Genomic DNA, 21,009 nt, shown 5'->3' on the forward strand with positions numbered 1-21,009 from the left:
ATTCTTATGGAAGGGGGGGGGGGTTTCTGGGACAGGGGGGGTGGGGGGTGGGAGAGGTTTGGACACCCAGAAAAAATATTGCAAATCAAGTTTGTCGAGAAACCACTTCTGCAACAGGTGAAAGTGAAATATTTGATTAAGATAGTCAGTGCTGTAGTCAGGTCCCAACCACACAGCCAGCAGTACCAGCCCTGACCAACCGGTTTCACATCTATCCAGGAAGGAAGGTGGGGGGGAAAGGTATGCGGTACTCAGGTATTCTGTCTCTGTAATGTGAGACAATGCTGCAGGCTGCTCGGAATCACAAGCAGCTAAAAATAACTGAAGCCAAACATCGTGTCCATTTTGTAAAACGGTTATAATAAAAGCATGTTTCAGAAATACAGCCAGTTGCATCGTCATAAATTGCAATCATTTAGGAACAAAAAGCCCAGATGATCACTACTGAATTGTTCCATTGTGAATGAAAACGTTTTTTTTTGTAAAAGTAGATGTTTCAGATGGCAGATAGCTAACAATATTGTGTGCCAATATTCGAGATCTTTAAATTTGACCATTTTTATTCCCGTTATATTTGTCAGTCATGGGCTGTTTAATTATTTCTATGTAAAACCCAGGATGATAATAAAACATTTGAACATTTATGTGGAATCTGATCAAAATGTCTCAATCAATTCATTGATTACTTAAAAGAAATATAATATATAATCAATCAAACTGCATCACATGAGGTGGATGATACTGACTAGATATCGGATTTTTAATAAGGCCAATATCAGCCTGATGTGTCTATTTTGGAATTAATCTCTTTACCTACATAGTATTTGTGAATACAAACACACAAATTATGTAGAAAAACCTTTTATTATTTAACTTCAACATCACTTTTTTTTCCACTGTATAACATAGCATTACGGGTATGGTCGAACAAACAGGGATGGAACCATCAAAATGGACTGGGATTATTACTCCTATAGGCAAACTCATTCGAAAACAATATAAAATATAAAATATAAAATAAACATTTTACCACTCATCGCCATAGGTTTCACCCAAGAGAACAAAACTGAAATCTAATAGATTGTAACTTTAACCAATGTTTAACATCACTTTTTTCCCCACTGTATAACATAGCATTACGGGTATGGCCGATTGGCCGAACAAACAGACTATGCAACACTGTTTGGATGTCACCTGCAATTACCACTCATCGCCATAGGACAAATAACATGACATATTATACAATTTCAATTATCAGTATTTGTCCATGTCTGTTGAAATTATTTTTTTTTTAACAAATTTGAATGCCCCATGTGTTTTAGAGGGATGAAACCATCAAAAGGAACTGGGATTATTACTCCTAGGCAAACTCACTCGAAGTTAAACATGCTACCAGTTAAGGAGTAAACAATAAAACAATTTCCCATGACATTTCCAAAACCTTTTGGTATTTATAACAATAACCACTTAAACATTTTACCACTCATCGCCATAGGTTTCACCCAAGAGAACAAAACTGAAATCTAATAGATTATAACTTTAACTTAAACCAATGTTCATTTATTATATATATGCAACAATGTTTGGATGTCACCTGCAATCACCACTCATCACCATAGGACAAATAACATGACATATTATACAATTTCAATTATCAGTATTTGTCCATGTCTGTTGAAATTATTTATTTTTTAACAAATTTGAATGCCCCATGTGTTTTAGAGGGATGAAACCATCAAAAGGGACTGGGATTATTACTCCTAGGCAAACTCACTCGAAGTTAAACATGCTACCAGTTAAGGAGTAAACAATAAAACAATTTCCCATGACATTTCCAAAACCTTTTGGTATTTATAACAATAACCACTTAAACATTTTACCACTCATCCCCATAGGTTTCACCCAAGAGAACAAAACTGAAATCTAATAGATTATAACTTTAACTTAAACCAATGTTCATTTATTATATGGTGAAAAGGGAGAGAAAGTTAAAGGAAAAGGAGAGAATAAGCAGCAAAGTGAAAAGAAAAGGTTAAAAGAAAAAGTCCATACATCCCATCACACATCTCTCAGTGGCCTTGTTTGATGATGATGTCAGTCAAGTCTGGAACTTCCTCCAGCTCCAAATCCTGTTTAAAGAAAGAAAACACAATATTGTACATATTCTGCTCACTATAATAAACAGACAAGCCACATATCAATATTATGGATTAAGGCTGTGGGGTATTTATAATGTTTAGGGTTCCTTCCATTGACAGTAAAGTTCCTTCCTATACATTTTCCACTTCAAAATTAATTCATGTTTATTTTGGTTAGTGTTTAATCAGGGTATATGCACCTTTCTATATATTTTAAGACCTCAACACCACTTTTGTCACATCAGCGATATGGGTGTAAAGGAAATGTGAATGAAAGTTTCCATTTCCAAAACCTTTTGGTATTTATAATTTCCCATTACTTTTCTGTGCATCTTGAGTCATGCGAATATAGCTTCGGAAAAGTCTGATCCTCTGTGATTCTTCTAAGCAGCCTTCCCCCCATACACTGCCACTCAACACCCAGCACTTGAGGTATGACACCAGCATCACTCACCTTTTCATTGGCGAGGTGAAGCAGGGCGACGAACGCCAGCGGCACCGACAGGTTCTCCGCCATCGTGCTGGGCAGCCTGGACCGACAGAGGAGGAGCATTAGAAAAGAGAGAGCAAGGTTTATAGTTCATAATTCATGTCATATCCTGGTGCCTTTAAGGAAGTAGATGTTTGGAGTCTTCCTGCTCGCTTTTAATCCAGTACTCCATAGAGAAATGTAACACAATCAGCCGCTATGCAGTTTTAGATGTCGTTATGCCCTTTAAAACTACAAACAAATCTACCCATTAAAACAAAGTAGGCAAGCTGAATGTAAATGAAGGGGGTGGGGATAAACTCATGCTGGTTCAACCCCTCATTAAAAAGGCTCATCTCAAAAGTTTAATTTCTTTCTAAAGTGCCTGAAAAGCAGCTTTTTGGAAAAACTACAATTAGGTTTCATGTCTAAAAACAGAACTGAGACTCTGCCTAAACTCTGATCTTAACGCTGGGCAATGCTCAATAATCCTAGTCATGTCTTTGATCGCAGCGCTGACTTCAATACGGTTGATCATAGAATTCTTACCAGCTGAGAAAATCCGGTATTTTAGAGTTAATTTGGGGCCTTTGTTGACTCTACTCCCACTTGGACCTATGGTAATTCTCTGTACACCACCCTCACTAACAAGCAGGGATGCACACTCATGGAGAGTGAAAAAGGTGACAGATACCAGTGCAGACACAAGACTAAACCATTCCAAAATCATTTACTAAGTGCCCTATTTTTGGATCAAAAGGTGACTGTCACCTAAAGGTGACTAGTTTGCCTCCCTGAACAAGGCCCTCTTCGGGCTACAACTTTTTTAAATTGTTCTGATTACTTTAGGCTTTTGAAGTCTCTCACACACAGACACGGTCTGTAGCTGTAACACGACTCTCCATCCCAAGGTCAAGATAAAAAAATAAAATCGCCGTCTAGTCCTTGTCCGTTTGCTGAATGCTGACCCAGTTTTCAGTCAAAAAAAAAAAAAAAAAAATCCTCAACCTTTCCAGACCTGAGTATAGTTCACTGCAACAATGTATTTTTGTTATTAAGTGATATTCAGCCATTATTATAATTCCTCATTACTTGCTGCACCAAGGTAGGAAGTCTGCTGGTACCTTTGAAGCAGCATATTTGTGGCCTCACAGAAGGATTTCTTCCCAGGCACCCCTGATGCCTCCCCGGTCGCTGCCTCCTGCAGGGAGCATGAATGGGTGAATAATAAAATAGACTTAAAACACACACACACACACACACACACACACACACACACACACACGGTGGTTAGTAATGACACCAAAATACTGTTACATGGCTGGCTCTGGCTGCTATGGATGTGTGCTCTGCCAGCTCCTTTTAGACAATGACCAACCACTATTCCATCTGAACCGAGGAACATGCTCCAACGTCAGCCTCGACCTGGAGGCTTGCTGACGACAGCTAGACCTATATATATATACAGGGTTCATACAGATTTTTAAGAATTCAATTCAAGCACTTTTCGAGCACTTTCAAGGCACCAAAACCAATAATTTTATCATCACATCTAAATTGTTACTGTAAAAATGCCATGATGCGGGGCGGGGGGGATAAAGTTTACAATATTCCTTTATACCCACAGCAATCAATGTATAGTGTCACTGTTCATTTTACCACCTGTTCATTCATATTAACTTTGATTGTATGTTTTGATCATGCTTATTTAATGCTTGCTAATTTCCAGAGTAACAGATCAACAGAGGACTTTATCTAGCTATTCTAGCCGCCTTTAGTTAATTATTTTCAAAGTTTCATTTGAAAGAGCAGATTATGTTGAAAATCAAGCACTTTTCAAGGAGTATAATTCAAATTCATGCATATTCCTAACCTTGAAAACATGACTGTTAAAATCAACCATTTTACAAACTTTCAAGACTTTGTATATATATTCGAACGTCAGCTTTTTTCTTTTTTGGAAAGGTGGGGAGAGAGAGAGGGGATGACGACATGCAGCAAAGGGCCGAGAGTCGGATTCGAACCCGGGTCAGCTGCGTGGACTAAGCCTTATGTGGTACGCGTTCTACCAGGTGAGCCCCATTCCAACGTCAGCTTGACACAGGGGGTCACAGAGGAGTCCCCAGCAAAATGTGTATATTGTGTGATTTCACTAGGATTTCAATGACTAGAAGTTAGCCCAAGGAGAGAACGTGGTGCATACAGTATACTTAAGCAATATATCACGAGAGCAAGTGTGTTGTGGTGAATATATCCCACTGATAAGCTGTTATCCCACGAGGCCGCAGGCCGAGTGGGATAACAGCTTGTCAGCGGGATATATTCCACAACACACGCTGCTCGAGTGCTATATTGCTTTTATAAAACGGTTTCCAAGTATAATAATATAATAATAATAATACTATAAGTCCGACTGGCATCGTATTCTGATAGAGTCAGTTGAAACACTACTGTAAGGCGGGACCTCTAGCAAGAAGATAGACGTGCGGGTGATTTGATTGGATCGTTCTGGAGACTGAAGTCGACATTGGCCAATCCTGGCGCTTGCTGAGAGCTTTTTGCAAAGCTCGACACCAGAGCCGTATGCCGACACCAAGTAACGTTACGTCTTATTTAGAAATGCGGGGTTAAGAGTGAGGGCGCGCGAGAGAGGGGTTAAGACATTAGCCCACGTCTATTCTTGTACAAAACATCATTTTCTGCGAAGTATTAATAAAGTTATAAGCGAAGATCGATTCACAAGGATCTGAAAGCTGTCTCCGCCATTTTGTTTTTGAGGTAACCAAAGCCTAAGAGAGTTGCGCCATCATGCGTCTGGCTGCAAGCGAGTAGCTTTTTGTTTTGACACTACTGTAAGGCGGGACCTCTAGCAAGAAGATAGACGTGCGGGTGATTTGATTGGATCGTTCTGGAGACTGAAGTTGACATTGGCCAATCCTGGCGCTTGCTGAGAAGCTGAGAGCTTTCTGGAAAGCCCAACACAGAGCTCGAGCGCAGAGCTGCCTTTTAGTAAGAGTTGCCATGGCAACCAATAACCCATGGCCATGGGTTATTGAACTCGGTTACTGGAATTATACAATGGCTGTGAACCAATCAGATTGCTTGATTTGAGAGAGCCGTTTTATAATTGGTAATAACTTTCACTCTGTCCTGTTATCTCCCCATCGACATTATATTATACTTGCGCTGTTCGTGTCAGCTGCGCCGAGTCACATTTTCGTGTCGATGCATGCCAGCTGTGCCGGTAGGCTCGCCAGCCTGTAGCCCTCGGTATGAGCATGTTTTGCGCATGAGCATGTTTTCAGTTTGGCTGGTAAAATAGCACAACTGGCAAGTGAAGTTACCAGCCACTGTGGCCTGCATAGAAAAAGTGATATTTGGATATATTCTGTCTATATACAGAATTTGAAACTTACTTCTGTGGGTTTTGGTGGGCTTTCAGTCAGGAGGCTCCACATGCTGTTCTTGAGCCTCTTCATGTCCATTGTCTTGGCCGTCTTAGCATAGTTGATCTCAACCTTGTTGACCTATATGAAGAACAAGCACAGCGAAAAACTTTATGGAGAAAGAAAAAAAGCTGAAATTAAATATCAATCAGGCCATGCCATGATGAGCAGGGTCTTTATTATTCAGATGTGCGCAACGTATTCTCTCTATGCTCAGAAGCTCTACTTATAATTAACATCACCAGGCCCAATAATTAACATGTTAATTAATTAACACCAGGCACAAGAGTATATTAGGCAGAGCATATGTTCCCGTAAGTTCTGTCTCTCCCTCCAACTGTCAGGCGAATTTTGCAGAAACTTTTGTTGAAAAATGTGATGTCGATGACAAATCAAAACATACGAGAAAAAGCCCAAACTTTTTCTAATCAGCAGTGTAGAGAAAGCAGGACACACAAACATCTAAACAGTTATCTCCTGCTGCCGCTAAAATGCACAGGTGCCTATCAGCTTTAAAGTCAAATTAATTAGCACCAGAAGCTATGAGCGTAGATGCTCATGATGTCTTCTGTCTCTCACCCTGTGTGGCTCAGGCACCAGATCGCCCTCCCCGTAGGTGGTGATACACCCTGGGTCTTGCGAGGAGGGAGCCATGCTGTCGTCGACCGGCTGGGTGTCATCTGGAATGGCAAACCCTTCAACATCATCGTCACTGTCGCCACCCTGTAGACAAAAGATTGAGAAAGTTGTTCCACGAGTAGTATTTGTCATCCCTGCCTGCTCAGTCATTCCAAGTTACGCTGGACCAGAAGTGAGCTAAATACAGAAATTGTCAAATGTAATCTAAAAAGGTTGGATGCAGACCTGTAGACCAGGACAGAAGTTGGCTGTGTCGTTGGCGTTGTTGTAGTTGTAGTCTCCGATGCCTTCCCCCAGCTCTCCAGACAGCCTCTTCTGGCCTTCTAGACATAACTAGGAAGACAAAACAAAAAATGTCAACCACGCTAAATGATGTATTAGAATTCCATATGCATTAGAATTAAGCATTTGATCATTCAAAATGATTGAACGTGTAGACTTCCACCTGCCCCCAACGATTTCCTGAAATGGACTCCGGCATCTCAATGGGCAGTAAACGCTAACATTAGTAAACAGACATAAGCGCAGTTATTGCGCAAATAGACTCATAACAACAATTAAACAACACGTATGTATGTGTATGCGAGTATGCACTAGTTTGCCGTTCTTCCGAATGGATTTGAATTGGACGACGCCGATTGGCTGAAGGAGTTTGTCTGTCAAGGCAAGTACTCCCGCCCACTGAAATCGATGTGGGCGGCTAGAAGTCCAGACCGATACATAGAGCCAAACAGTGAGGTCACATGATCAGGATGGTTTTACCAGGCCACAGGAATTATGAAGCTTGTCATTGGTCAAATCTTTTTTTTCTTTCCCAATAATTAATTCATACTGACTGACATTGAATATCAGCTAATACCCCTGCTAATATAAGGGTATTAATGGAGATACCCAATACTAAAATCTGCTACAAAGATCAACCATGTCATCTGGAAATGAACACAAAACTATGTGATTTTCTGTACTTACACTCAGGTTATAAAAAAAAAACTCTCACTCATTTATCCAATGACCTCAAAGTAAAGTAACTGGTAGTCCAAGTCTCTATGGATTAGTACAAGTAATGGATGAGACTGGTACTCAGTGCTAGGATTACCGTGATGGAGGGTTTGAGGCAGAGCTGCGACAGCGTCTCAGGGGGAAACTTGAAGTCTGCTGGTAGAGTCGTTTTCTTGTTGCTGGCACTTAAGGCGGACTTGCTGTTAGTGGTGGCGGCCTGGGGGGGGGGGGGGGGTCATTGAATTAGATTCAACACACATTTCACACATTATATACTGTACATAGATATTATTTTCTTTACTGGATTTGGAGATTTTGATCAGTGTTCCAAGTCCCTACAGGCAAGTGGCAACTATGTCATATCGCTGTGCTACAGCTGGAGATTAGTTTTGTGTGAAATGATGTATGGGCTACTACTAGATACAAAATATGTAATCATTGATTAGTGCATCAACACTGAAAAACTACATTTTCCCCATACTTTTACAGGCCTTTGGTGAAACTTGTCATATTCCCAGACTTCCCAGGCTGGCATTTGATCCCTGGATTGAGTGGGTTACTTCATTATTTGGTGATTGTGTGTCATATGTCACTGAACTTGATTCCTAAAACCTAGAGGTGCAGCGCGAGGAGGATCTGTACTGTGGGGGATCAGCACCAAGCCTGCAGCCAAGAGCTTGTAGTCCGGTCAGCAAATGAAGCCGTCCTCCTGAGATACTTTGAGGCCTTGGCTATGAAGGCTGAACACCACTCTTTTCTTATCTATAACTAAAACACACTGTTCTCATCTATTCTGAATAAGCTGTTCTGATCTGTTAACATTCTGAATAAGCTATTTGATGTAAATTTATTCAGAACAGATAGGAACAGCTTATTAGAATTAGGGTGTGTGTGGGGGGGGGATGCACATCCTCTAGTCTGTTATAAAACATATTTTCTATTTTATCATGATTATGTATTTTTATTTGATTAGGGATTGATACACAATGGTCAGTGAGGCCACAATTTGTTCAAAGGAGTAAATAAAGGCAATGGCTGCACTTGCTCCTGTAATCGTATTACAATGGGCCAACAACACTGGATGTCATAAATGGCTGTAAATTGAGTTGAACTTGGATCAGTACATGAATCATGCGCTGTGTATTTAATAAAGCACTCGTATCAGTGCAGCTCTAAATAAACTCATGCCAAATGTCTTGCATGACAGACTGGGGCGTAAAAGGCGCACACAGCCGGGGAGTGTGTGTGTGTCTGACCTGCATTAGCTGCAACAACCACCATTCACAAAGTGCCCCATGCCACGTTGTCATGGCGACGGCACCAAAAAGTACCACTCGAGAGAGCCTGAATCCCCCCCCCCCCCCCCCCCCCCCCCCCCCCCTCACACATGACGCGTGGTAAAACAGCTCTGCGCCCGGCTCGCTGTGCTGTTATTTTTAGTTACTTTCCTTCGGGGAGAGCGGTGCCGTACAACTATGCGGCAGCGATACCCTTGGCATTGCGCACCGCTCGAATTTGCCACCTTGTGCTGCGATCAAAGTTCAAATGATTTAAACTTTGACACCTCACTGGTGTCCAAGCAGCGTGAAGCAGCACAACATAAAGACTGACTGACTGTGTGATGCTGGCTGACAAACATGACTGATGCTATCAAGCATAAAAGTCAGCCATGAAAACAAACATGTTATTAGTATTGTTGGATACTGGTTTGATATCGTGCCAACACTGGCCTTTTATTAATAATAATCTAACCAGTCAGTCAGTGTCATCAATGATGCGGTTTGTTGACATATATATATATATATATATACACACATACATACCGTATACATACAGTACATAAATATAATCATATTTTTAATGTCCCATCCCCATCATGGTCTAAATCTGCTGTATGTATACATGTACAGTATATCTATATATACATATACACACACACACACACACACACACACACACACACACACACACAGTATTGGCACGAAGTATCAGATATTTAAACATCAGTATGATCCTCCAAAAATCATATTACATAATGTTGAGCCCTTCACTTTCATAGACACAAACCAATATATTTTTTATAGTATGCAATATTAAATATTGAGCAATCAACATCAGGCAACACTTTCCCTGCTAAAATTGATGCACGGTGTTTTGGAATAGAATCCTTACTCTTGTGGTGCGTAAGTGGGTGCCGAAGCTGACGTCGGCACTGAAGTCTATGTCAAAGGTCTTCTTGGGCTTCCTCTTACTCCTTGTCTCCTTGGCATGCAAATGGTCCACTAGAGGAGATAGACCGTACGGAAAACAGACAGAATATAGCGTTTAGTCTGCTGGAAAATTTCCACCACTGTTGAGAAAATGTGAAGCAGCAAATTTATCCCATCATCCCTCAAAGCAAAGGATAAACCTAATGTGTGTCTGGACATTTGACATTATGCCGTTTAGTATCATAAAGCATCAAAAGACACATTTCAGCTTTAACAGTACAAAAAGAAGAGAGACTGATGCGGAGCTAAACTAAAAATAACCCTGGGTAAGCATCACATAAAGCTATACAGAGAGGAAACACTGTATATATAGCTGATAAGGAATCCTCAGAATAGTTACATGGAATAGTTATACACATAATCAATTGCCTTATTTTTGAACATTATGGCTTTGGGGATGGGATGATATACGATTAGTTTTAAATGATATTACTTGCACTTTGTAATAAATAACATTTTAAAATTGTTATTTACATTCTAGCAAGCCAGCTGCTGGACCCTCTACACTACCATCACCCCCCCCCCCCCCGCCATCATTACCATGGCTTTCACTCACGTTTGTGCTTTGGTTTGAACTGCCAGTAGCCGGGTCCGGCCCAGGTGGCCATGGTCCTGGGGCTGAAGTAGGAGTACTCCCTGGGCTGAGAGGACAGCTGCAGACACATGGTGGCGATGTCCGCCTCCCCGATGGGTATCACATCCCTAGGCAAACATCCCAGAACGGGAAAAGTTCAAACCAACATCCACATCCACACAAACTTGCCTTAAATTCCCTCATGAAAGTGAAAAAAAGTTGGATTTGGAGCCATTCATCATTTTCTAATGAATCGACTGCTAACTCTCTTGGAGATACTGGTCAATCCAATTCCTTTGCACCCTAATTAAGTGACTCATCCATTTGAAAGTTGTGGGCATAAGTAGGCCATCAGCAGCAGAGGATCCTTTCTGATTGAGACTTAATGGTTTCCATTCTTTCATGCTGGCATGAGGCTCCGATGGCGTTAATGAACACTCATTAAGTGGCACCGTGATGATGAATAGCACCGGGGGAGAAACGAGCTGCCGTTCCAAGAACGTACAGCGGAAAGAGAACCACCATGAGGAGCTTCTGCCCGAATGCATGCTGGGATAGGTTCCAGCCCCCTGTGACCCTGATTAAAGATGAACCGGGTAGAGAGAGTGATTGAATGAATGTGTGAATCGAGCGATCGGTCAAAAGCGCTTCTTGGTTAAATTCCATGTATGGCAGTGAGACATCTAACTATTCATAAGAAAGATACCCTGATGAAGACAGCCTGTCGAAACTTGGTGATTAAAAGAACCTCATTTGGAGCTACGTTGAGTGTGCGCGCGGAACTTTTTCCTGTAGACATCTATCTAACCATCGTCTCGGCTTGGTATCATTTATTTAACAAGCAAACTGCCTGGAGGAGCAGCTGCAGGAGGAAGAAGCTTCCCAGTTTAACCAGCCCTTCTACTGCTGGTCTCCACTGGAGTTGGTTCTTCAGCGCCCTCGAAAGGCAGGCAAACTTTCCAGAAGCACAGTGGAACACGCCGCTGCAGATAGACGCGTGTGTAAGTCGCTGCGGAGGTGGTTCCAGGTCCAACAAACGCCTCTGATGCCTGTCGGCAGAGAGACTCATTAATGTGAGTTTCACTCTCCATTTGGTTTGAATTTGTGGGAAAGCACTATTTTGTGATCAATATTTTTTTGACGAGAGAGAGAGAGAGAGAGAGAGAGATAAGAGAGAGAGAGAGAGAGAGAGAGAGAGAGAGAGAGAGAGAGAGAGAGAGAGGCCACATTTTTTGACTGACTTAAAAGTGAGAAGGAGGTGAACATCATATCAAACTCTCGGTCCTTTATTTATTCATACTACTGATCAATATGTAATGTATTATTGTAGAGATGGGATATCGGTAGCTAAAACTGCTGTAATTTACTTATCGGATATCGGACTGACATCGGCGATAGGGATGTACGATATGGATTTTTTCAGTCGAAACTACTCGCTTCTCATGGCCGATACATAAGATAAGCGATAATTTCACATTTTTGTATTTTAAAAAGAAGTTCATAATAACCGGTGAGAAAGGCTGAGATGTAGTGAGCAAAGATTAATGATGATGATTAATGATCAACTGCTCAAGTGACATCACTCGATCACTGATGACATCACTAATGACATCAGTGGGACAAAATTGAAACAGAACAGAGAAACATTTCCCACATGCTGGTCAGACATTGTAACATTGTACAGACACAATTGGCCATGTCTGCGGGTGGGAAGCCGGTGGGGTAAGGGGGGCGGTAATGCAACAAAGGATGCCAACCACCGTAAAACACCAAAGAAGAAGAAAAATATTGCCCACATGCTCCCTTTTATAATAGGATGGGAAAAATATGAGGGAAGGGTGAAAGCTTCAGGTTGAGGTCTACAAGAGCCCAACTTACGGCGTGCAGTACCTCATGTTTGACTCTCACCATCCACTAGACTAGAGCACAGACTGGGAGTGATCCGCACCTACGGCTACAGTACAACACCAAGAGGAGACTGTACCCACAGACCCTGAGGCTAGAGACAAGAAACAAAATCATGTAAAACAAGCATTGAAACATTGTGGCTATCCAGAGTGGGCCTTTATCAAAAACACACACAAAACACAAAAAGCATCTTAGACAACCAGGAAAAATGGAAATGATGGCAAGGTCAGAAGAAATCATTTTGTCATTCCCTGTGGCTGGGCTTTCTGAGAAGTTTGAGAGGGTTTTCTCCAAGCACAACCTCCCTGTGTAGTTCAAACCTAAGAACACACTGAGACAGGGTTTGGTCTATCCATAGGACAAGATTCCCAAACATCAAAAGAGCAACCTGGAGGTATATTATGCGGTCAAATGCAGCGCAGACTGCAAAGATCTGTATATTTGGGAAACCAAACAGCAGCTCAGTAGACGCATGGTCCCAACACAAGCGAGCAATCTCCTCTGGACAAGACTCAGCAGACTACTCTACACCCACTTACAACAAAAGCCGGAACACCGTTTCCAAGACCATGATGTTCACATCTTGGACAGAGAAGATGGGTGGTTGGAAAAAGGTGTCAAGAAGGCCATCTATGTTAAAGTGGAATGACCGTCACTAAACAGAGGAGGGGGTCTGAGACATCACTTTTCCTTAGCCTACAATCGTCAAAGTAAATAGTGACGTAGAGTGCCAAGGACGTCGATCGACGTCAAATGCGTTTTTTGACGGTGGGGAGTGGATCAAAGCCTCCTGCATCTCCTGTACAAATATTGGAGCTATTGAAGGTGTATAACCTATTTTACGGACTCATTAGGTGGCGACAGTGCTCTCCAGATTAGAGAAAGGTCCGGAAAACAGCAGGAAAAATCCCCGTGATCAAAGAGAAACCGCTCATGCTGCAGTCAGAGCCATATAGATTGCTCTGTCTGGAGCTGACGTTGGCTGGGAACAGCAGTCAATCCGCTCCCACAACTGAGCCTCTCTGTCTCTGCTGTATAGTTTCTCCACACGATTAGCCGCCAGGAAAGCAGCACCCGACGCCGAAGGGCCAAACCTTTCCCTGCAGTCCGGTTTGGCATTTCCGTGTCGCGCTGGGAGCCGCCGCACAAAAACGGAGCGCTCCGAAAATAGACTGGGTGCGTGAGGCTGTGTGTTAGTGTGGGGAGGAGTTTGCAGCTGAGGGGGGGGAGAGGGGGGTGGGGCAAGCAGGGCACCACACAACTACACCACGTCACTACATCAGAAAATATTAGCTTCAGACTCAGTGAATGTGCTTGAAATGCTGCATTTCACAAAAGGCGGAATATCTCAGCTTCTAATTTGAAACGTGTCTTTTTGCTCAAAACAGCCTATCTTCTCCGGCTCATAACTAAAGAACGGAAAATGGTATCAATAAACTTTCTTTTGCAGATGATAGAAGAGTCTCATCGTTCTTTGTGCGTGTTCGGTGTTTACATAGTAATATCACACAATATTCTGTGGGCCTCGAGAAATCACTGAAAACGCTCTGAAACTCTGGCACTGGGAGCGTCCGTTCTCCAAAAGTGGCTGGCACTCAATGAGCTAAAAACAAGTGGCAAAGTGTTTAAAAAAAATAAAATTTAAACAGTAATATAACAATAATTATTTATATAATATTGTGATATTTCGGCAGGACTGCATCGCAGTATAAAATGTTACATACTGCCCAAGACTAATGCATAGTTGTGTGGAATCCGATCAAAATCAATCAATTATAAATATGTCACAAGCTTACTTACTTCTATATTCTCTATGCTACCATCACCATTGTCTGTGTTCTCACCGTGCTTTTCCGGAGCCAGAGGACTGGCAGCCTTCCTTGTACTCCTTGTCCCCGCTGTCCCCCTGGCCGTCCTCGTAGTCGGCGTCAAAGTCCTGGCCATCGTCGGCTTCGGGCTCGGGTTCGGCGTTCACGTCAAACACGTGCTCGCCCTGCCCCATCTTCTCCAGCAGCGGGGTCATGCTCTGCGGGGCACAGGCACCAGGCCGGGCTCACAAAGTCAATACTGTCACCATTTCCATGGCCAAAGAATGGAAAATGGAATACCAACGGAATTGTATTCTTGTCGGGGTGGAAAACCCTCTGAAACCGCATTTAAAACCATCATGGCATCCATAACAGAATTTCCATGTAATGTTAGGCGGTGACTCTGAATCAATACCAGAAATTATTACTAAGTGGACAAATAGGACACACTTCTTTATACTGGATTTTTAGTGCTTTAGAGTCAATGCCTGGCATTACATTGAAGATATTGAGAAATGAAAATCATGAATTTTCCATAAAAATATTACCGGTAATATAAAATAGAAGAAGCAATAGAGAGTCAATAGAAAGGTGTCCTTTTTTGTATAAAAATAAATAGAAAAGCTCATGTTCACCGTGCTAAAACATATGTGATAGTAGCCTAAATAAATTAGAGCTACGATACTTAAGTATCTTAAGTATGTTCTGTTGTTACATTACATGGAACGTTATCCAAGGAACATGACTGTAACAATTCATTTCATGACATACAATATGATTTTTCCAAAACTTTCAGGAATTTTACTAATTCCATGACTTTTGCAGGCCTGGAAAAAATGTGAAATTCCACCACTTTTCCAGGTTTCCATGACCGTGGGAACCCTGTATATTGACAGACTGATGCAGCTACATCAGTGACAACTGCAACCCGCTGTGATTTGGAGAGCCAGTGCAACGGTGAAGGTGCTAGTGAGGTTGGGTGGTTGTTCTGACCTGCTCTGGGTTCCAGCTCATGAAGGACAAGTCCTGCAGCGAGGGACAGATGGAGCTTTTCTCCTGGGCACGCTGCAGACCGCCTGGCAGCAACACAGAGAGAACAGGTATTAGCATTTCCACTAGTTAGTTAACTTACATGGCACTAAAAGGTCAGACAAATACTCCTCCCACAAAAAACTCCATCAATATGGGCAATAAATTGTGAATTATGCCCAATTTCGTAACTTCTCAATGTTCTCATACTGGAATGAATATTCGAGATAGGATTCAAAATCAACAAATATTGTGCTTTTTTTAATATTAAAGATAAAACACCTGTATTCACAGTTCAAATTCATTAAAATGAATAAGTGAAAAGACCTTACTTCCCATGTTCAATTCAGTCTTTAAGAATGTATGTGAATATGCAGAAGAAAAAAATCCAGGCCTAGTTATAGCAAAGGTCTTACCCATGAAGGGTGCTGCGGGGACCCTCTGGGCGGGTGGGAGGCTGCAGGGGGCTTTGGACTGCAGGAGGGCCATTTGGGAGGGGAAGAGCAGCTCACAGCGACTGTCCTGGCTGAAGCACACCGACAGGAAGACGCCCGCCGTGCTGCTCTCATCAAAGGACGAGGCCATCCGCTGGAACATGGGGTCCACCTGAGCGGGACAGGAAGTAAAGGACCTGCGACTGCAACCGCTTGTACATTCTCACATTGAGAGGAAACAATGGCAGTAAATCTATGATTTATGGGCTTTTCCAAATGTTTTGGAAATAAAGAAATGCATTACTTTTTCAAATTGACGGTGATTACATGTGTTTTTCACTATGTATGTACAACTTTGATTATCATAGAAATGTTTTTATAGAGATCATATCGACATATCGGGTATCGGCCATAACAGCAATGTTAATATCGGTTATCGGTATCGGCCAAAAATGTTCATATCGCTGCATCCCTCCCTACTGCTTACACATCCGAATTAATCATTAACTCAACATAAACTCAAAGCAATCTTGAAATCCTTAGCATTTCTTAAGTGCTCTAAAGACCTAGGCGAGGCGACAAGCAATGACAGTGCAGCGCACAGTGTGTAGAATAGGAAGAAAGTGTATCAAGCTTGACCGAGCAATTTTGAGATGAGGGAGTGTTTCTTTCAGTGTAGGAATTTAGCCAGGGGAAAAGGCAAAAATGCCCCACGAAATCTCAGAATGCCCCTAAAAACCATGATCCAGGGGCCAAAATTGCCCCCAAGATTTCCATAATTTTCTTTTCCTTCAATTTCCAATTTCAATTTCAACACACACACTCAGCAAGCTGGTTGCCGGAAGAAGATGAAGAACACACACAGCGCTGTTGTTCACACTATGCTTTATTATGCACTAGTTAATTACGATTTTCCTACACGTGTCTTTTGTAAAAGCAGGAACGCTAGCATTCCTGGGGGGGGGGAATTGTGCTGCTTGCAACAGCGGCTGTGCTCTCGTGTTTTTCCCCTTCACATGGAGTGCAGCCATGTTTTACAGCACACTTTGTATTTAGCACCTTGTGTGTCTGTCTTTCGCGAGCCATAATTGGTACCCGTCTTTGAAAAGCCACATATTGTTGAAGCTGCACTTCCCTGGCATGTGTCCGTCCGGCAGCATAGTGCTAACTGCTACCTCAGCTGCAGCCAGGTAGGCTAGGGGGCGTGCCTGTAAATTGACTGAGCCAGAATTAATTCACTTCTCACACACAGCAGAAATACAGCGACGGTTAACTTTGCATTTAACGTTTTTATCCTCGCATTAATTAGTAATTATATGACGCAGCTTCAGCTATATTTCCGTGACTTTCCAAAAAATATTTGAATTGGTGATGTCAAGATCTCGAGTTGCACCGGTCCTACCTCTGCAGGGAAGGATTTATGACATCATTGATGATGTCACAATTTCTAACATAAGTGTCTAGTAGTGTCATAAATCACTGATGAAATCACTTACGAGATCTCGACATCAGAAATTCTATGTATGTATAAGTCATATCGAGCAACTTCCACACCACAAGAGGACGGAAGATGAGGACCAGTAACCGGTTTGCCCTGCGTGCCGCACATGTAGAAGACCATAGAAGGGACACAGGGCGCATGGGACAGGGACAGAAGGGCGCATGAGTTTGTTCACACCCCCCAAAAAAGTGTGCCCTATGGCGCACCGTCTCAAGTCTCCACCCTAGAAATGAGCGCTCAAAATTTCTAGTTGCTTTTCATGAGAAAAGGGTGCAGCTGGCAGTTGGGGGAAAAGCGCTATTATGTGAACAGCCCATGTTTAACTTTTGAATGGTCATTTACTTTGGGAATTTTGCATCTCTAAAGAAGAAGAAATGGTCTTCATTTCTGTATGAATAAGATGAATAATGATAGTTTGGTGACCTACGTCAATATACTTGTATCAACATGTCAGCCAATGTTGTCGAGCAGGAGACGACACAGTACCTGAAACTTCTCTGACTCAGAGCGGTTGATGTTGCTCAGGTTCTGCTCCACTGTCTTTTTAGGAGGTCTCTTCTTCTTGGGCTGCTTGGTGGCTTCTCTGCTCCCCTCCACGTCTCCCTCCTCCTCTGGACCGTGCGCTGTATGCGCGCACACACACACACACACACACACGACGGGGGAAGGAGACGGGAATGTTCATCAGCACACTTAACTTTGGAGTAAAGGTAAAAAAATAAATAAAGAGCAGTTGTGTCGCCAAAACCGGACATCCTGTGCAAAAACTCCCCCCCAAACCCTAATCCTTGCTCAACTGTTAATAAACAAATAACAAGCAATGCATGGAAAATTGAAAATAAAATATTGAAAAACAAACAAACAAGCAATGCATGGGCCTAGTGCCAGAACGATTCAATGATTTGTCGATTGACAAACAAAAACAATATAATTTTGAAGTGTCGAATTATTGTTTTAAGTCATTTCTCAAGTAAAAACATAAATCATTTGCTGCTTACAAATTGTCTGATTTGCTTTTTTTCTCTCCGTTTCATATCGTTATTGAATACTTTATATCTTTTAGCTGCTGATCAGACTGAGTCAGCAAATTGAAGAAACACGTGGGGCTCTGTAACTTGTAAATGGACATTTGTCATCATTTTTGAGATTTTTATTCTATAGACCAAATGAATAAATCGATGAATCAAACGAGACAGTGAATGAGTCACACTGCTGAGGCTCTCTCACCCTCTGCAGGTTTGGTCTCGGCTCCCAGGCCGCCCAGCACTCTGTAGACATCAGCGTGAACAGCATCCACTCTGACTGCATAGATCTTTGTACTGGCATCCAACGTGCCCGCCGCCACCTTCAGGGAAACACACATAAGCCACTTTCACACATGGACTCTGGACTACGTCCGTAGACTCACTCAGCTCCCCCGGAGTTACCCTTTCATACAAGAGGCATTGTTGTTTTCACATGAGGAAATCAAAAAGTTGCCTGCCACCCTGCCAAATAGTGGTCTCGGTAATGTTAATCTCTGGAAATGGCGATTTTACAGCCAGGTTGACAATATCTCTGACCTGTTTTTTGATGTATTTCTCGCCCACAAACGTTTTCTCTCAAATATATAATGCAATACTATCATCTTGTTGCATTTTCACGATACAAGACAGACAGGCAGGCAGCCCGGGAGGAAAAGAAACCATTCACGTAACCATCCATTCATGAAATTAAGTCGCACGGGGGAAAATTTATGATTTGTAAAAGTGCCATTTAACAGTTACGTGACTGGAAATTGACACATCGCGATTCGCGACCCCACGTTGTCGCCTAAATAATGCGTTGAAGGTTTTTTTTCATGGAGTGGAGAGTTGCTTTCTGAAATATATCTCTGATGTCGTCTACATTGAAAAATTTAATTAAAAGTCTGTCTCACATAAACACTGCGATTCATGCAGCATACTACGTCATACCAGGCCCCCAGACCTGATTCGGCGGACAAAGTCCAGAGTTCATGTCTCAAAGTGGCTTTATAGAGCTGCTGGTCACAGTTAAAAATGATAAACTCATACCTTGAAGTTTGTGATCTCAGAATCCTTCTGTTTGAGAATATCCGCCATGTAATCAATCAAATGCAGACCGAAGGCATTTTTAGTGGTAATTTTCTACAACAACAAAAAGAAGTGGACAAATCATTAGTCTTTGTTTTTTCTTTCAAGTACATCTCTCTCAATTTCAAATGTAAATAAACAAAAAGAGGAAAAGTCATGAAATACGATGGCTTTTGTGCTTTTATCATACACAAGAAAACATGGTAGCGTCTGGAAGTTGGTGGTGGGTCACGGTGAGTACCGTACATTCAATGAAGTGGTGAGTGATTTCAAACACTGTGTATACTGCAGGGATGGGGATCGATACCCGGGAAGGACCCGGAAACACATTTCTTAAAACGCGAAAATCAATAAGGTCTGAGCTTATAGATACTAGTATCGAGACTAGCGGGTCCATAACGTAATGTCTTCTTGACAGACGAGAGCCATGTAATTTCAAATCACCGGTGCACACACATACATCTATTGTCTAAAGTTTTTTAATTCAATTGAATTGCCTCCTACCAAACACTAAACTAAACAAAGAAAGAACAATTGAATTGTATCATGTCTTTGCTTCATTTCTCAACTGGTTACTTGCTACTACTAGCTAGGATGGCTGAACATGCAAAGCAGTGTACATTATTTATTTATAAAAGCAATACCAGTTGTGTTAAGAATTTATATTGTTGTCCACCAAATAATAGAAAGGTATCGAATCGATAGTGGTATAAAAATTTGGATCGTTAAGCAGTCTCGAAAAGGGTATAAATACTGTATCAATCAAATTAACGATCCCCACCCCATCCCTTGTACTGTATACATGCACTGATACATGTATACTTACATTCTCAGTGGAGAGTTTGATGCAGGTGGAGTAATGCTCGGAGATCTGCGCAGTTGACAACTTGGGCACAGCAGCAGGAGTCAAGGCGGAGCTGCATACAAACACAGGGGATTGTGTGTGAGCTCTCAACATCAATACAGGCTGAAGGTATACAATATTTCTTCCATCTATGGGAGGGTTGGTTTTAAACGCAAGCTAAGATCCCATCTGCACTCACAAACACCATCAAACACACATTGATGTTTGTAACATCACTTTGAGACTTTTCTTTCTATGTGTTTTTAAAAGTATAGTGTTATACTGATCATTTGATTGGGCTATAGGCCAGCTACAGGACTAGCTGACCAAGCTATTGTCTATCTTGTTTTTGTACTGCTTTTTACTCTGTTTACTGTGATTTTCCTTTATGCGCATTGCATTTGACTATTTCTTATCATTTTACTTTGTTATTTTACTACTGCATTTTGCTTTGCTTGCATTTTACTATTGCTAGTAGTAATGTAATGTGTAATGTGCGGTCGTCTTGGCGGCAGCTAATGGGGATCCTTTTAAATAAACAAAAAGTAGGGTTTGACAGATATGGGCTCTTGAATGCTAATACTGAAATGTCTGTACTGGAGCCACTAATATCTTATATTAAATCAATATCTTGACCAAAAATATGTATAATAAATATCCAGTCCTCACTCCTCACAAAATTCTATCCATGTCAACTCAAGGCATACAAATCTATGAAACGGAATTTTAGACCATCATAAAGGTCTCTGCTGAAACCCAGATTAATTACATTCTTTTGGGATTAGCAGCTCCTATTTTCCAGTGATAGAGAAACTCTGGGATTAAGTAATAAAATATACAAAAAAACAAAAATCCCC

The 21,009-nt window shown here is 41.8% G+C and overlaps 1 protein-coding gene across 3 annotated transcripts in view; it reads right to left on the minus strand.

Moving 5' to 3' along the window:
* Positions 1 to 958: 958 nt before the first annotated feature.
* ncaph (non-SMC condensin I complex, subunit H) overlaps positions 959 to 21,009 on the minus strand; it is a 21,150-nt gene continuing 1,099 nt past the window's right edge. The window contains exons 3-19 of one of the 3 annotated variants that reach the window (XR_014553097.1): positions 20,135 to 20,225; positions 19,270 to 19,362; positions 18,443 to 18,560; positions 17,702 to 17,838; positions 15,697 to 15,886; positions 15,245 to 15,327; positions 14,288 to 14,469; positions 10,518 to 10,663; positions 9,864 to 9,973; positions 7,789 to 7,908; positions 6,918 to 7,025; positions 6,633 to 6,776; positions 6,024 to 6,134; positions 3,732 to 3,808; positions 2,593 to 2,668; positions 1,874 to 2,129; positions 959 to 1,789 (exon numbers count right to left, since the gene is read on the minus strand). Coding sequence is in view for 1 of the 3 variants with exons in the window: in XM_083644508.1 (XP_083500634.1) it covers positions 2,070 to 2,129; positions 2,593 to 2,668; positions 3,732 to 3,808; positions 6,024 to 6,134; positions 6,633 to 6,776; positions 6,918 to 7,025; positions 7,789 to 7,908; positions 9,864 to 9,973; positions 10,518 to 10,663; positions 14,288 to 14,469; positions 15,245 to 15,327; positions 15,697 to 15,886; positions 17,702 to 17,838; positions 18,443 to 18,560; positions 19,270 to 19,362; positions 20,135 to 20,225 (1,846 nt within the window). In the remaining 2 variants the exon portion in view is untranslated. Of the gene's footprint in view, positions 2,130 to 2,592; positions 2,669 to 3,731; positions 3,809 to 6,023; positions 6,135 to 6,632; positions 6,777 to 6,917; positions 7,026 to 7,788; positions 7,909 to 9,863; positions 9,974 to 10,517; positions 10,664 to 14,287; positions 14,470 to 15,244; positions 15,328 to 15,696; positions 15,887 to 17,701; positions 17,839 to 18,442; positions 18,561 to 19,269; positions 19,363 to 20,134; positions 20,226 to 21,009 lie in introns of all 3 variants that reach the window. The other 2 variants (XR_014553098.1, XM_083644508.1) reach the window with 2 other exon arrangements.

The sequence above is a fragment of the Poromitra crassiceps genome, assembly GCF_964638095.1.
Source record: "Poromitra crassiceps genome assembly, chromosome: 10".
In the NCBI taxonomy this organism is placed as follows: Eukaryota; Metazoa; Chordata; class Actinopteri; order Beryciformes; family Melamphaidae; genus Poromitra; species Poromitra crassiceps.